A 15848-nucleotide genomic window follows, 5' to 3' on the forward strand; every position below is an offset into this window, starting at 1 on the left:
GGGAGAACATTAGGGTCCAAGACCTGGAAGAGGGAGTGGAGGGACCGGACCTTGGGGCGTTTATGGAAGATCTTTTTGCAGAAATTCTGAGTCCCCAGATCCTCAAGATAAAACTTGACAGAGTTCACCGGGTGGGCCCCTTACCGTCCGGTGACAAGAAAAGACCTTGGAACGTATTGGCGAAATTTCAAAGGAGGCAGTCCTACAAGCGGCACGCTCGAAAGACACCATCTCATTTCAAGGCCATTCCTGCACTATATACCAGGACTTCGCCCCATCGACATTGGCAAGAAGACAAACGCTCCGGCCGGTCACCGCAAAACTGCAGGCTGATGGCATTCGGTACTGATGGACTTATCCATTTGGGCTCAGTTTTGAGTTCCAGAACAAGCGGCGCCACATTGTCGATCTAAAGGAGGGGTTGGAAATCCTGGGCCTCCCTCCCGAAGGGGAAGGTCCTCTCCCGGGCGCATCTGGAGGCTCCTCGCACGGCAAAGGGTCCACTTCTACTTGGGTGACGAATGCACAGAGAGGGCGCAGTTGATTGCTGGTGAGGTGCGACACGATGGTCGATGGGGTCCTGAAAATGTTTTACTTGGGAACATGAACACTTTCAAGGAGCAATGGGGTATGGATGTTCCGCCAGACTTAGTCTCCCTTTAGACGTGGATGCATGCCCTTGGATTCCCCATGGGTCCCATAATCGGGATGTTTGGTCCGGACGCTAGCCTGGAGGACATGTCAAGGCTTACGGAGGTTTTTGTACGAGGACTAGATCATATCCTTTTTGTCCTTGGCTTTAAATATGCGGGGCCTTCAGCCCATCAAGTGTTTGTTGCTAATGTTCTACTGTGCGGCAGTCTTACCCTGCTGGTTTCACGATGCACAATGCTGTGGGGGGCCGCTTGGGTGGGGGCCACGGGGGCTGCCTGGACTATTTAGACAATCTGTTGATTCGTATCTGAGTATCCTGCCGGATGGGGCGTGGAACGGGCCCTTGGCCTTGGTGTCCCCCTTGGTCCATGTGGAGGCTTTACTGCCCCACTAGGCGACCTAACAAGGATGTTTGCACAGTTTTTTGGTTTATGTTGTCTGTTTTCCTTTTAAGGGTGTGTGGGGGGAGGGGGGGGGGGAGGGAAGTGGTGGCGTTTTTTTAATTGTATTGGGCGGGCGGGCCCTCTGTGCTGGCTCAAGATACCACTGGAATGCTGAGGCTGGGTAGTTTTTTCTTTGGAGACTCTGTACCAACCTTCTGGGATGTGGGTGAGACGGGCTTTTTAGGGCGAAGTGGTTTGTTCTTCTACTATGATGCCGATTACCATCGGAACATGGAACGTTAAGGGGCTTAACTCCCCCAAGAAACGTCAAAATCTATGGAAGTATGTCATTGACCATCAACTGGACATAGTAGCCCTCCAAGAGACCCACTTATCAGGTCTGAGGACACGCGTCTTAAACACAAACAATTCCCACTTGTTTATCGTTCCTCAGCATCCAAGAAACATAGGGGGTGGCACTCATGTTCCGTTCTGTCATACAATTCCAACCCCTGGGAGTCCAGAGTGACAAAGACAGCCGCTGGGTCATGGTTAAGGGTCGTTTGATGGGGAAAATATGTACATTTGTAGCGGTATATGCGCCTAACTCTGGTCAGATTGGTTTCCTCCATGCTCTTCTGGGGAAAATCACAGACTTTGCTGTGGGGCCACTGTTCCTAATGGGAGATTTTAATCTAGTGTGGCAGAAGGACCTAGACAGTACACATCCACAACGCTCTGACACGGGCTTGTTTTCACTAGACACACAACAGCGTATTCAGGATTTGGGTCTATTGGACGCCTGGCGGATTCTGTACCCCCAGTCCCGGGATTATACGTTTTTCTCCCACGTCCATCGCTCCTACTCTCGCCTAGATTATATCTTTTTTAGCCAATCTCTACAGGGTAACCTGCGGGAGGCCAAGATATTTCCATTGTCAGTACATAGTCTATTCTCTATCTGTCTTGGCTGGGGTGTGAACGGCCAGTCCCCCCCCCAGATGGTACTTTCCGGCGTCTTTGGCTCGTGATAAGGATTCTTGTACTAACTAAACTAAGGGAATCCATCACTGAATTCTTTACCCTTAACAATCCGGAGGACACATCTACTCCATGGGATGCCTTTAAGGCGTTTTTTAGCGGGCAGTGTGTAGCTCTCAATGCTGCGCTAAATAAGCAAAGCAGGAAAGAAAGGGATCAATTAGAGGGGGAACTGTCCATTCTCAAAAAAGCCCATAAAGCGAATCCCACTAGACAGACGCAACGTAATCGAACTGTGGTCAGAGGTAAACTGCGGGCACTCTACAATATTAGGGCGGAGTACACCCTGCTAAAATTAAGACAACTGTCCTATTTGCAGGGCAACAAGGTTGGTAAACACCTCGCCAGGCAGCTGAGAGAGCGGGAGTATATAGGGGGCATCCAAGGACCTTCTGGGGACCTTACACATAAAGAGGAGGGCAAGGCTGAACTCTTCAGCTCATTTTACAAAGACCTGTACTCTGGGGATACTCTGGATCCGGATAAACAACGAGATTACCTGCGGGCATTGAATCTGCCCGAGATTTCCGCGGAGTGGAACGAGGACCTCTCGGCCCCCATCACTAGAGAGGAGGTGGTCTCTGCTATTAAAGCTTTAAAACCCCATACAGCCCCTGGAACTGATGGCTAAACAGCCATATTCTATAATACATTCTCCTCTGACATTAGCCCTCACTTAGTATGACTTTTTAATCAAATGGCCAAAGATGGCGAGACCTCCGGTACTATGGCAGAGGCCATGATTTCGGTAATACCTACACCTGGGAAGGACCCTAGCCGCTGTGCCTCTTACAGGCCCATTGCCCTACTTAACCCCGATGCGAAATTATACTCCTCAATAATCGCGAAACGGCTTAACGATCTTATGCTGGCTCTCATCCATCCCGATCAGTCCGGATTCATTAAGGGACGCCAGACTCATGACAACATGCGGCGAATCGTGCACTTGATAGAGAAGGCCAATAAGTTTAAGATCCCGGCTGTGCTAGTGGGGCTCAACGCCGAAAAGGCATTTGACAGGGTAGATTGGGTTTTTCTCTTCCAGACATTAACAGGACTCGGCTTTTCATCTAAATTTTTAACTATGATCTGTGCTGACTATTTACTTCCACGGTCCAGAGTCGCAGTGAATGGGAGCCAGTACTCTTTTTTTCACTCATTCTAGGGGCACTAGGCAGGGTTGCCCCCTCTCGCCCCTGCTTTTTGCTCTAAGTACTGAACCCTTGGCACTGGAGATTAGGGCTAACCCTGATATACGAGGCTTACCCTTTACGGGAGAATCGCATAACATTTCTTTATTTGCAGACAATGTCCTCTTGTCTCTCTCCGATCCGGCCTTTTCCCTCCCACATGTGCAATCAGAGCTTGAAAGATTTGAGGCCGTAGCGGGTTTTTAACTCAATTTAGACAAGTCTTACATACTTAACCTCACTCTCCCCCTGTCGGAAGTTCGCAGACTTCAGTCACTCACACCCCTGCCATGGGCCAGCTCCTCCATTCAATACTTGGGGATACATCTGACGCCAACCGTGGGAAAATTATATGCAGCCAACTTCCCCCCCATATTAACCCGGATTCAAGTCGATCTCATAAGATGGAAGCCTCTGTTTCTATCTTGGATGGGTCGGATACATGCTATGAAGAGGTCCCTTCTCCCTAAGCTATTGTATCCGTTTCAGGCCCTTCCCATTGAACTCGATGGGGACTTCTTTAGGAGAGTGAAGACCATGATTCTTCGCTTATCTGGCAAGGGGGGCGGGCACGCTTTTCCTTTTCTATACTGCACCGGCCTCGTAAGGAGGGTGGGGTAGGTCACCTCCATTATAAAGCGGCACAGCTACGAGTGTTGGTAGAATGGACGCAATTAGAATCTGAAAAACATTGGTTACATATGGACCGTAGTGTGATGGGGAGGTCCATATGGGACCTAGTCTGGAGACCCAAATGTGACAGTCCTAGGAACGCGTATATCAGTACCCCCATTCGCACCACTCTAAAAGTCTGGGACTCAGTGACAAGGGATGACAGGTGGACAACTTTTCCCTCCCCATTTACACCACTTCACTTTAATCCTGCTTTTCCTCCAGCGCTACACGAGGGCCCATTTGCCGCGTGGAGAGAGGGAGGTTGTCTTGCCTTAACACACCTTTTCCATAATTTTGATCCTCTCTCTTTCGATAATTGCAAGCGGTACTATGGGATAGGGGACTCGGAAAGATATCGCCATGCCCAATTTCTACACTGGGCGCTCACACCTCAGGTACGGGAGGTGGCTACGCACCCCCTCACGAAATTTGAGGCTTTTCTAACTGGGTCCTCTTCGATGAAGGGAGTAATCTCATTCATATATAACTTCCTACTCACCACGGCGCTCACACCCCAGCCAAGGTATATGTCCAAGTGGGAGGTGGTACTTCAACGAGACATCACCGATGAGGAGTGGACTCATTTATGGTCTGACATCTCAAGATTTAACCACTCATTGGAACTCAGGGAGGCCCACATGAAGACTATGATGGACTGGCACCTACACCCGTCCAAGCTTCGACAGATCTTTCCCGACGCCTCCGATAGGTGTTGGAGGGATGTGGTTTTCTAGGGGACTTTCAGCATATTTGGTGGGATTGCCCTATTATTCGCCCCTTTTGGGAAGAGATTTTAGCTCACATTAAGGAAATGCTGGGTTACCCTACCCCCAAATCTATGGCTAGTATCCTTTTGTGTCTAGGAGACTCCTCCCTAGAACATCAGACTAAAGCGGATAAAAAGATCATGTGGCTCAGTATTGGAGCAGCCAAGATTGCCCTGACGGCCGCCTGGAAAAGGAGAGAGGCGCCGGCCATCTCCATTTGGCACTACCGCTTATGGAAATTACTGAGTCTGGAGCGCATGTCTGATATTTTTAGGGATGATTTTAAGAACTTTGAGTTTCGGTGGGGTCCCCTGGTCTTCTTCCTCTCACGGGGCCTCCCGTCAGCAGTTTGCCCTTCCAGCGTTAGGGCCCTCCATCTTTTTCAACTCTGAGGCCACATTGTTGTAGGGGGTTGTACTCACTGCCTGCACGTTGCCGCCACCACGGGGGGGGGGGGGGGGGGGGGGGGGGAGGGGTTGGGGAGGGTTTATTTTTCTTTCTTTGGCTTTTCCCGCAGGTTGCGCTCAGTAGGGGAGCTCTATGTTTTGAGACTAAGATCACGGCGGATGTCGCCTTCTGACCGGGAGGCGCAGAATCTTACACAGACGGCAAGAGACTGAATGACATGTAGTGCTATTGCTGGTCTTCTTCATGGGAAGGACTGCACTGTGAACCCCGTTGATATTAGAAGCTGTGACCTTTAGTAAGCCGCTCTTAGTAATGGGGGTTGCAATTATGCTAGATCTCTTCATATGTCACGGTCTCCTTTTTTGCTATGCCAGGAATGCTCTCCCCTGCGAGGGAAGTTGTGCGGGAATGTCGCATTTCACTTCTTAAAATCAATAAACATATCTTTGGAGAAAAAAAATTACGTTTTAATTCGATGTCAATAGACATTTAAGAATGAATAAATCAAGAGTACAAATTTAGTATTGTGTTAGTCAAAGCAAGTTAGAAGCCCTTTAAAAACTCTGGACCATTATAACAGAAGACTGACCGTACATTTGATGGGGGGGGGGGGTGCAAAGTGGGGCCCCTGTATCAACTGGGACAACGCATTAATGTATAAACATTAGTGTATGTTAAAGTGTGGTGACTTCCCACATACTCTGCTTCACAAGTCTAAGTCTTTTTGAATGAATTGTGGATTAGACTGACATTCAGATAACTTTAAACAGCCCTAAAATGGTCAAGTAAACCTGGCAGAAAATGTGATAGAGGGCTTGGTTTAGGACTCAGTCCCCAGTCCTTTGTCCAACACAAAAAGTTATAACAAGACTTGAAAATGCAATAGGTCTCGCCTTTGATTAAGTTTAAGCCATTTGCTTTGCTAATGGTACTGTATGCCAAAGCAAATGGCTTTAACTTAATTAAAGGCGAGACCTATTGCATTTTTAATGCTTGTTATTTATGTAGTGTGAGAGTACCTCTAAAAGTTAAGTCTCCTGTGATCATACCCTAGGAATGGTTATTAGCACATTGTGTTTAGCTGTAAGAGGCCAGGGGTAGGTACAGATGTTTAATGCAAATCTAAGTCTAACACAGGAATAAACACTCAGGACGGCTCCCCGAACCCATGGTTACCTGCTCTGGACGCAGCGCTTTGGGTGACTGCTTTGCTCAACGCTGGCAGTGGCTACAGAGAACTGCTGCGTCCAAGCCTTCTGCTTCTGTTTCTGCTTTTGGGTGACTGCTGTGCCCTTTGATGGCGAGGGCCGAGGAGAGCAGCTCTGCCCGAGTCTCCTGCTTTTATTGCTGCTTTTAGGGCCAAAGTGTCATACCGAAAGGAGCACATTAACACCATCTTGTGACTCTGGGCAAATTACTTTTTTTTGTTAAATTAATTCTTGAGTAACGTAACTGGTGCTCGTGTAAAGCGCTCCCATACCTTTGTGTCGGGTTTGCGCTATATAAATCTGCAATTTTTCAGGCACTTCTTTTTTTACTAGGCATTGACAGTTTAAACCTGCCATACTGTATGGGTTGCTGGGTTAGGGTTGTTTTGTGTGTTTTTTTAAGGTAAGTTGTCTCAAATGCAAAGCAATCCCGTTGTCCTAACAGCCACAGTAGAAATGTGTGCGCAGCAATCTCGTTTTCACTCAGCCTTTCATCTATCCGAGATCGCTAAAATAAGTACCAGTACTGCTGAATCGGGCAATTTTATGGCGCTTGGAAGGGTAAGACCGGAAGCTAGCACCATTATTGTAGAGAGCAGATTCTCTCTGCAGTTCTCGGGATCCGGAAACCTCCAGTATCCTGCTCCCCAAAAGAAGCCAACTGCAGTAAAAAAATTAGCAGGGTCTTGGGGGGGCGGAATAGGGGCAGCAAGGTTTGACATTCCTCAGGGGTGGGGTCACTGCTGCCATTAATCCACCAATGCGCTTCTGTGACCCTCCCCCAGCACTGCAGCCGGGAAGGGGGGTTCTTCCCTGCTTGACGGAGCCACAAAGAGGCACAAATGGAAGGAGCGCCCCCGTGGAGAGCGAACCCCTGAACCGACAGTAAAGTGAGCGTGGGCGACCTCAACTCTGTATGACAAAGTGAGCGAAAATCGAAATCACTTCTCACTCCAACACCCCCCCCCCCACCACCCCCGCTGGAAAAAAATACACCAAGAATTCACATTTAAAAGCTCCAACTGTTGCATCTACTCGTGCTTTAGGACTTTTGGGAGCGCCCCACATTAGGGGGTGGGTTCTAGTATGACAAGAGCTTCCCGTGCGGCAGTGACCCCAGGGTGGGTCATGTATGCTGTTCACCCGTTGCGGCGGTGACCCAGGGGTGGTGGTGGTGGGTGTCATGTGCCATCCCCCCACCGTGCGGAGTGACACTGGGTGGTGGTGTCACGTATGACATGGGCCACTTCCCCCCCCCCCCACCCCCGGTGCGGAGTGACCCTGGGGCGGTGGTGGTGTCAAGTATGTAATGTGCCGTTCCCCCGTGCGCCGGTGTTGTTATGTATGGCATGTGCCCCCCCCCCGTGCGGCAGTGACCGGGGGGCGTTGGTGTCATGGATGACATGTGCCACCCGGGTATGTACAGGTCTTTGTTTGGAGATGGAACTGATACACAGTAACAACTAGTGTCTGATACACATGGACCGGCCTTTGTAGTTACAAACACTTCCTCGTGTTTCTAACGCACCGGTTCCAGGGACCGCATACTTTACTTCAGGGTAGATTTCCATATTGCACATCAATGTGCGCAGCCGACTGATTCACTTCCGCCAACCCTAGGAGAGAAACCTCACTCATTCCTAGGAAAATCGAATCAAGGATTTGAAAGGGTTAAAGATGAAGATAACAGTTTTACACTGCAGGAAGAAGCGCTCCTCTCCCAATGGAAACATGAACAAAAGTACAATGCAATGAAATATCGATGCAGTGAAGAAATCTATAGAATTACAGGTTACTAAAAATAAAGGGAAAAAAGGACCAACCAACAGAGCAGGAAACTAAATACATTTTTAAACAAGCATCGGCATAGCCAATAGGTCTCGCCTTTGGGAACTTATAAATGTTTAGCCGTGCACCTTCAGAGCACGTATGGCTCAAATAACACGCAGTTATCCAAGTGCCAAACGTATGCATCTGAATTGGCGAAGCAGGATATGGCAACAAACTGGACTCTAGATTTCCAGTGTACGGCATTTCTTCTCTTGTAGTCACAGGATCCCATCTCAGAATATTGCCACAGCTTTGGGACAGCAAATACATCTGGGCCACAGTTATTTTTGGGCTGAGTAGGGATTTTAGCAACTAGGCTTTAGATGTACAGGAACCAGTGCAGTCACTGGAGTCGATGAAGGCAACTGAGACATGAATTGCAAGGATAACTGCAAAACTATGAAGAATAACTTGGGATTAATGTATATTGCAAAGATGTGTGTGAGTGGAAGCGCTATATGAACTGCACGCACACACGATCTTTTAAAGCCCCTAGAAGCACAGAAGGAGCTTTTGCTGATGCTGCTGGGACATCTGAAGAAGAAACAGGCTAAATGTGAGGAAGAAACAACTGCCATGTCCTTTCCTCGACTGACATTTAACAGACAGTCCAACCTCTCATTGAGACTACAGGATCAGTTCTGGTAAGAGCGAAAGGTCCAGTCGGTTTGGTCCAGCCAAGACAGCTCATTATTTAAATATTTCCATCAACACAATGGAGATTGCAAGGGGGAGGAGTATATTTTACTTTGGCATTTGTTACCTTACGGCTGATAATGACTTTAGAAATAACATGGGTTGCATACACGTCAGCACAGAGTTTCTGCTCTCAATGGGAAAAAGCATGCCTTTCTCCCCACGGGCACCCTGTCCCCAACCATCTGACAGTTCTTAGCAACAAGGTTGAGAAAGGCATAAAAACAATGCCAGAAAGAGGTAAGCCGTTCTGTGCAGGAGACATTAAATGAAGAAATAAAGAGACGGCTGGACTAACACAGAAAGCTCCGCGGTGTAGAAAGTAGAGAAGATGAGACTCCTGAATGCAAATGTATGAGAATGAGGAAGAAGATCAAATAGGGAGTGAGTAAAGTCAGGTGAGGGTGGGGGGGGGGGGGGGGGGTAAAGGTGTGGGGGTGGGGTGTTGGGAAAGAGCCCTTACAGTGTGAAGGAGAAAGAGTGTGCGTGTGCGAGAGAGAGGGGGGGGGGGGGTAAAGGTGTGGGGGTGGGGTGTTGGGAAAGAGCCCTTACAGTGTGAAGGAGAAAGAGTGTGCGTGTGCGAGAGAGAGTAAGAGTCAACGAGGGGGGAGGAGAGAGTGAGAAACATGAAGGTGTGTGATCTTGTGTAATGTAAGTGGGCGCTCATGTAAAGCGCGCCAATATCTTTCAGTAGAGTTTGCGCTATATCTTTAAAAAACACTCCAGAAAAGCGAGAGAGACCGGGAAAGAGAGAAACAGGGAGAGAGAGGAATGAAGAAATAGAGATATAGGGTCAGTAAGTGAGAGACCTGGAGAGAGAGAAAACAAGCACGCAAGTGGTGCGTGCGTGTGCATTTTTGCATAAAGTGCAACTCCCAATTCTTCTCATGACTTTACACATGCTGACTGAGACTGATTTGAAATTCAACAGCGTATGAATGTGAGACTGCAAGGGAGCGGCTATGCAGCAAGTGTCAGTGAAGGAGCCAACTTGTGTACGGGAAGTAATGGATGCGGGCAAAAGAAAATGTTAAATGGCCTGCTACAGTATAGAAAGGCGGGGGTTGGGGAGAGTGGAGGCCAGCAGAGTGACGCGATCTGTGGTGGGAGAGGGAATTGAAGCGCGGAGAGGGGCACGCAAGGCTTAATGACCTTGAAAGAAACCCACATGGCGCCTGCGCACGTGCACGCAAGCTTAAGGACAGTGGTAGCACTTTGAAAATCCCTTACTAAAAGTCGAGCAAGCGGAGCATGCGCTGCCCTAGGCGAGACCTAAAAACACTACATTGAAGGAAAAAAAAACCACACACACTATTTTGAGATCTCTAGACAAAGAACAAGCACGGTCGTGAAAGAGTGCTGTGCTGCAGCCGGAGCATGGGATCTCTTGTCTTTACGGGGCCATGTGTTTAAACACATGGCCCCATAAAGATAAGAAAGTGCTTCGTTTAGCATAAACGGTGATGCCAGCCAATGGAAATGAGGGGCAGGGCTTCAAGCCCTCTTCTGAAAGTCCACCTTAACAATAAATCTCGCCGAGCGAACAGCGCATGCGCTGCCATGCTAGGCGAGACCTAAAAACCATATGGGGGCAGGGTAAGGATGCTCTTCCACCCTAGACTTGGTGAGAGACCTACAGGGCCAAAAACGTATTTTTTTATTTTTTTTAAAAAGAGAGAACTCTGACCATGAATCTGCAGCTGCGGATCGTTGAACTGGATTAAAAGTGGATTCCCGTCCTGTTTTAAATATGAGCCTTCTGGGGTGAAACAGGGGAATCAACCCAATTTTTTTTAAGGGGGGGGGGTGTCAGTCAGAGCAATGGGTAGCATTCTGGAAATTAGTAAAAGTAAAGTTCACTAGTGGTTCAGTTGTTAGCTTTGCAGTCTGGAGAACCAAAATCAAATCCCTGGTTCCAAAAATGTCAACTTTACAATTCGCAAATGATCCATCTCTGGCCCAGCTAATACCAGTATCAGACCTGTTGAATAACTGTGTTACATACAATTTAATACCTTAGGCTTCCAGGATAGAAAAATGTGGATCACAGTAAAGGGTTCTTTTATCACATTAACAAAGAAACCCAAGTCTCAGTGAATGGTCTGAGTGGCCATTCGAAGGAAACTACATCAGATATCTCTGAACACTACTATACCTTGTTTTGCCAAGTTCAACGATGCAACATCCATAGTCCACTCCAAATGAAATCTTGATATTACGGTAGTCATAAGTCTGTCTGCCATCCAGGCGCTGCAAAATTAAGAGAAAAATGGATGTTGTGACAGTTACAAATGAAAGAAAGCTAAATGGGCTGCTTACTAAAGGCCATATGACAAAACTAAAGCCAAGCACATTTCAACAATACTATTTTACAATTTCAGACACACCCCCCAGAATAACTTCTAAATAACCATTTCGGGCTTGAGATCATCTGCCTTTACAATTAACATTCCAAAGAATAGCAACAGGTTTAGAGCCACAAGTAAAATTCATGTTAAATACACAAATGACAACATTTACATCTTATGCCCCGTTCCCAAGTAATATCATGTGGCTGACTTCTGCAATACCCTGTGTTCGGGAATTCTCTGTTTAGAGTGAAAAACTCAATGACATCCATAATCACTATGCTATCCAAAGAAGGGTGACAGTAATCCAATGAGTCTTAACATTGTTCCTATTAGTACTATCTTTACTAGCAACTGATCTGAGTAATTCTCATTTTCCCCAACAAGCAACAAAGAACATATGACCACTTAGTTGGGTAAGGTGGTCACCATCATAACCAGCAATGGTTTTGAATTATGACCATCTTCGGGTATCTACCTTTGTTGGTGGTGAATACTAATAAGTGAACGAAGAGTCCTTTGAACTTTACTCAAACTGAAAGTACATTATACTTACTGCATGCATGACTGTCTCTTCCTGACCTGTCTTTATGAAAGGAAGGCTAGGGAGAGGCAGGCATGTAGTCACATAATTGCTAAGTAACCCATGTCAAATGCAATACCAGCAGACACTTGGAACTTATTAGCTAATAGCACTTCAAATGCCGAGATGCTTGCCTACCAACTTATGAGAGAGAGGCATCAAAACTATAAGTCCCAGACGTGAGAATGTTACTGGCTAAAACCCTAGACTGGCTTAAGTCACCACATAGGACATGGGCTTGGCAGCACTTCAGCTGCCTTTTAAGCTCACCTCGAAAAGATGCCAGACTTGTAGTAGAGTATCACATAAAAGCATTACCACTGGCAGACTTGAAGGACTAAGGAATATTCAGTTGCATGACAGGAGAATTAAAATGACAGTGTAACTGGTATGTAAGGGTATGTGGTTGGTTTGCCTCCAAAGGATGGTTGGGGCTGGGTAAGTTTTAGTTACATGTTTGGCCAGGGACTAAATCTTTTTTTAGTACGGAGTACATTAATTATTTAATATGTCATGGTTACTCTTGAAAGGCCGGATGCCCTAGGACAAAATCAGCAATGTCAGTCTTGCACCTTAAAAGTCTAGATGGTAGAGTTAGAGCAGTTTCAAACACACTCATTTATATGACTGCCTGCACTCCATGACTAATGCATGAAATGATGACAAGTATTCAGTTATCCTGGGAAATTAAGAGACATGAACCTAATACAAACACATGCACATATATATATTTGATATGTCACCCCTACTTTAGAAAATAAGGTTGAGTGGAGATGATAGCAGTAGAACCAGCAAGTCTCAAGTCTATTTGTCGTTGTTTCAATGCTCCATTTTACCCCCACAAGTGATCACAATATTATTTTTAGCAATATATTTGTTGAACATTGACATAGCTGCATGGGTTGAGTAGTGCATCACATGTTACAAGAAGAAAACAACAATACAATTAACAAGCATTGGAAATGCAATAGGTCTCGCATTAGAAAAGTTGGAGCTTTTGGTCTAGTAAATGTAATAATTTTTTAAGTTATGTTTACGTTTTTATAATAGCAAATGTATTAATTTTGTTATTGTAAATGCCAATATTTATAGAATTTGCAAATGTGACACCTAAAGCATTATTTAACATCTTTTTGTGACATTTGTAATAAAGCTTGAAACATTGAGAGAACATATTTGAACAAGTGGTGCTGTGGTGGTGCTGAGTGAGGGCGGGCGAGGGTGTGAGGGTGAGGGGGTGTGAGGGTGAGGGGGTGTGAGGGTGAGGGGTGTGAGGGTGAGGGGTGTGAGGGTGAGGGGTGTGAGGGTGAGGGGTGTGAGGGTGAGGGGTGTGAGGGTGAGTGGGTGTGTGAGGGGGTGTGAGGGTGTGTGAGGGTGTGTGAGGGTGTGTGAGGGTGTGTGAGGGTGTGTGAGGGTGTGTGAGGGTGTGTGAGGGTGTGTGAGGGTGTGTGAGGGTGTGTGAGGGTGTGTGAGGGTGAGGGGGTGAGGGGGTGAGGGGGTGTGAGGGTGTGAGGGTGACTGAGGGTGAGGGGGTGAGGGTAAGGGTGTGTGAGGGTGAGGGGGGTGAGGGGGTGTGAGGGTGAGGGTGGGTGAGGGTGAGAGGGTTGTAAGGGGGGTGAGGGTGTGAGGGTGAGTGAGGGTGTGTGAGGGTGAGGATGTGAGGGTATGTGATGGTGAGGAGGTGCGAGGGTGAGTGTGGGTGAGGGGGTGTGAGGGTGAGGGGGTGTGAGGGTGAGGGTGTGTGAGGGTGAGGGTGTGTGAGGGTGAGGGTGTGTGAGGGCGAGGGGGTGTGAGGGCGAGGGGGTGAGGGTGTGTGGGTGTGTGAGGTTGAGTGAGGGGGTGTGAGGGTGAGGTTGTGTGAGGGGGGGGTGAGGGTGTGTGAGGGGGTGTGAGGGTGAGTGAGGGTTAGGGTGTGTGAGGGCGACTGAGTGGGTGTGAGGTTGAGGGTGTGTGAGGGTGAGAGGATGTGAGGGTAGCTGATGGTGAGGAAGTGTGAGGGTGACTGAGGGTGTGTGAGGGTGAGGGGGTGAGGGTAAGGGTGGGTGAGTGGGGGGTGTGAGGGTGAGTGAGGGGGGGTGAGGGGGTGATGGTGAGGAGGGTGTGGGTGTGTGAGGGTGTGAGGGTGACAGGGTGTGTCAGGGTGAGGGGGTGAGGGCAAGGGGGTGTGAGGGTGAGGGGTGTGAGGGTGAGTGAGAGTGAGAGGGTTGTGAGGGGGGTGAGGGTGTGAGGATGTGTGAGGATGAGGGGGTGAGGGGTGAAATGGCCTTGGTACTGTGTGAAGCAACATCTAGGTCCCTTTGGCTGTATGCCTGTATGAAAGAAAATAACACCTCAAATGGCTGGGCTCTGCGGTTGCAATGGACTGTGCTTACGACACAATTCAACAAGCACTGGCAAAGGCAGAAGCTAAACGGCTGAGAGAGGGGCCACATCCTGCACAACAGGGCACAGAGCTGTGAAGAGGTGCAGAATGAACTGTTGCACAGGGAAAAGGATCTTCATCTAGCCTCACCCTATCACAACACCCAGTCGGAAAATAATGTCCCACTCATGCAGCCTTCCTTACATTGCCATGTCTATCGCACCAGCGGATAATAAAGGCAACAGCAAATGGCTGAACCAAAAGCACACTATCTCTGTACTGTGTGGTAAAATGGCATCTCTGATGAACAACTACAGCTCTCTGTCCGCAAGACCTAAAAACATTAAATTGCACAATTCTGCAACACTGATTAAGAATTCTATTTTCAGACTGCCATGTGATGCTAAAAAGAAAGAAACTGAGCGTTGTTATCAGGTAATTCGTCCCAGTCAACGATTTCAAACAAATTAAATTCCTGTTTTGAATAGGTTCGTTTTGGAAAGCGCACACTCACTAGATTCCCCAGTGACGCATGAAAACGTCCTACACATGTGTTCCAAGCACCTCCCAAACTCCAGTTTTATGTTAACGGCTGTATTAGTCCAGGGCAACACATATCCGTGACGTGCACCACACTGCCAAGTCACCCAACCGGAGGGCGAACTGGGCTAGGCGTCATGCTCTCTGCAAAGCAACTCACATGACACCAAACCAAAATAAAACAGCAACAAGAAAACAAACAGAAAAAAACAAGCTGTCATGATTTGCAGTAAGGGCAAGTGAGACATTTACCTACCTGCCCTACAACATCTCCTTAACTAACACATACTGTACGAGTTTGTGTCTACCTTCTAATTATGTAAAAAAAAAAAAAGACTCCTAGAAGCACTAAAGATGGCACTGAGCAAATTAATGCATTAAATCTACTGCTGGCAAAGTACCGCCGTACTAGGAAATGAAAACAGCCCTAAGCATTTCACCCGAGCAAAATCAGTCTTAGCCGTAAATGCGTCCATAAAAATAACAAGGTGCGACCGGCTGAGAGCTTGGGACAGATTACATGCTGGGAGTGCGGATGGCCCTGAGAAACGGCAATTAGAGCATGCCAGGCTGAGAAAGGGGTAGAGTTTACTGTACAAGTTTGGGTCTACCTTCTAAATATATTTTTTTTTAAACAAGCTGTTTGGTAAGCGCGGTCACCTTTCTGTATTGGCAGTGAAAAGGCTGCGACAACGAGGGAGGGCTAAGGGAGGAGAGCCGAGTAGCCTCTCGTTAAGAACTGAAAGCAGACGAATAGCTATACAGATTGCAACCGCTCTTCGAAACAGCAGCATATGGGTCTTGTTTGGGCATGTGGAAGGTTGTATGTTTTTTCCATCTTGTCTATATTTGTAATTTGAAGCATTCTGTTAAAATGACAGCGCTCATAACGGAAAAGTAGCATGAAAGTACTCATTTTAAATAACAGCGATTGACAAAAGAGACACACAGCTATGTATAGGAGCCTTCATACGATTCGAATGGGGCAGCAGGTTTGGAACACAAGCAGCATAGTAAACAACCAAGGGGTGTTAGGGATCACACTCCACAAAACAAGCAGGAAAGTAATCAAACCCAAGATGTGCTGCGATAGGCAAAGAAAACAGTTGGCCGGCAGATACTCTGGAAGTGGATTATGAAAACGAAGACTGGAGTAAAAGCAA

At 47.5% G+C, this 15848-nt stretch overlaps 1 protein-coding gene across 1 annotated transcript in view; it reads right to left on the reverse strand.

Annotated features, from left to right (window-relative positions):
- EXOSC9 (exosome component 9) overlaps positions 1–15848 on the reverse strand; it is a 372997-nt gene that overhangs the window by 334492 nt on the left and 22657 nt on the right. Inside the window, exon 2 of the mRNA XM_086962216.1 lies at positions 11008–11102. Within this exon, the coding sequence (XP_086818342.1) occupies positions 11008–11102 (95 nt within the window). The remainder of the gene's footprint in view (positions 1–11007; positions 11103–15848) is intronic.

This window comes from Lissotriton vulgaris, chromosome 3_1 (assembly GCF_964263255.1).
Source record: "Lissotriton vulgaris chromosome 3_1, aLisVul1.2, whole genome shotgun sequence".
Lineage (NCBI taxonomy): Eukaryota > Metazoa > Chordata > Amphibia > Caudata > Salamandridae > Lissotriton > Lissotriton vulgaris.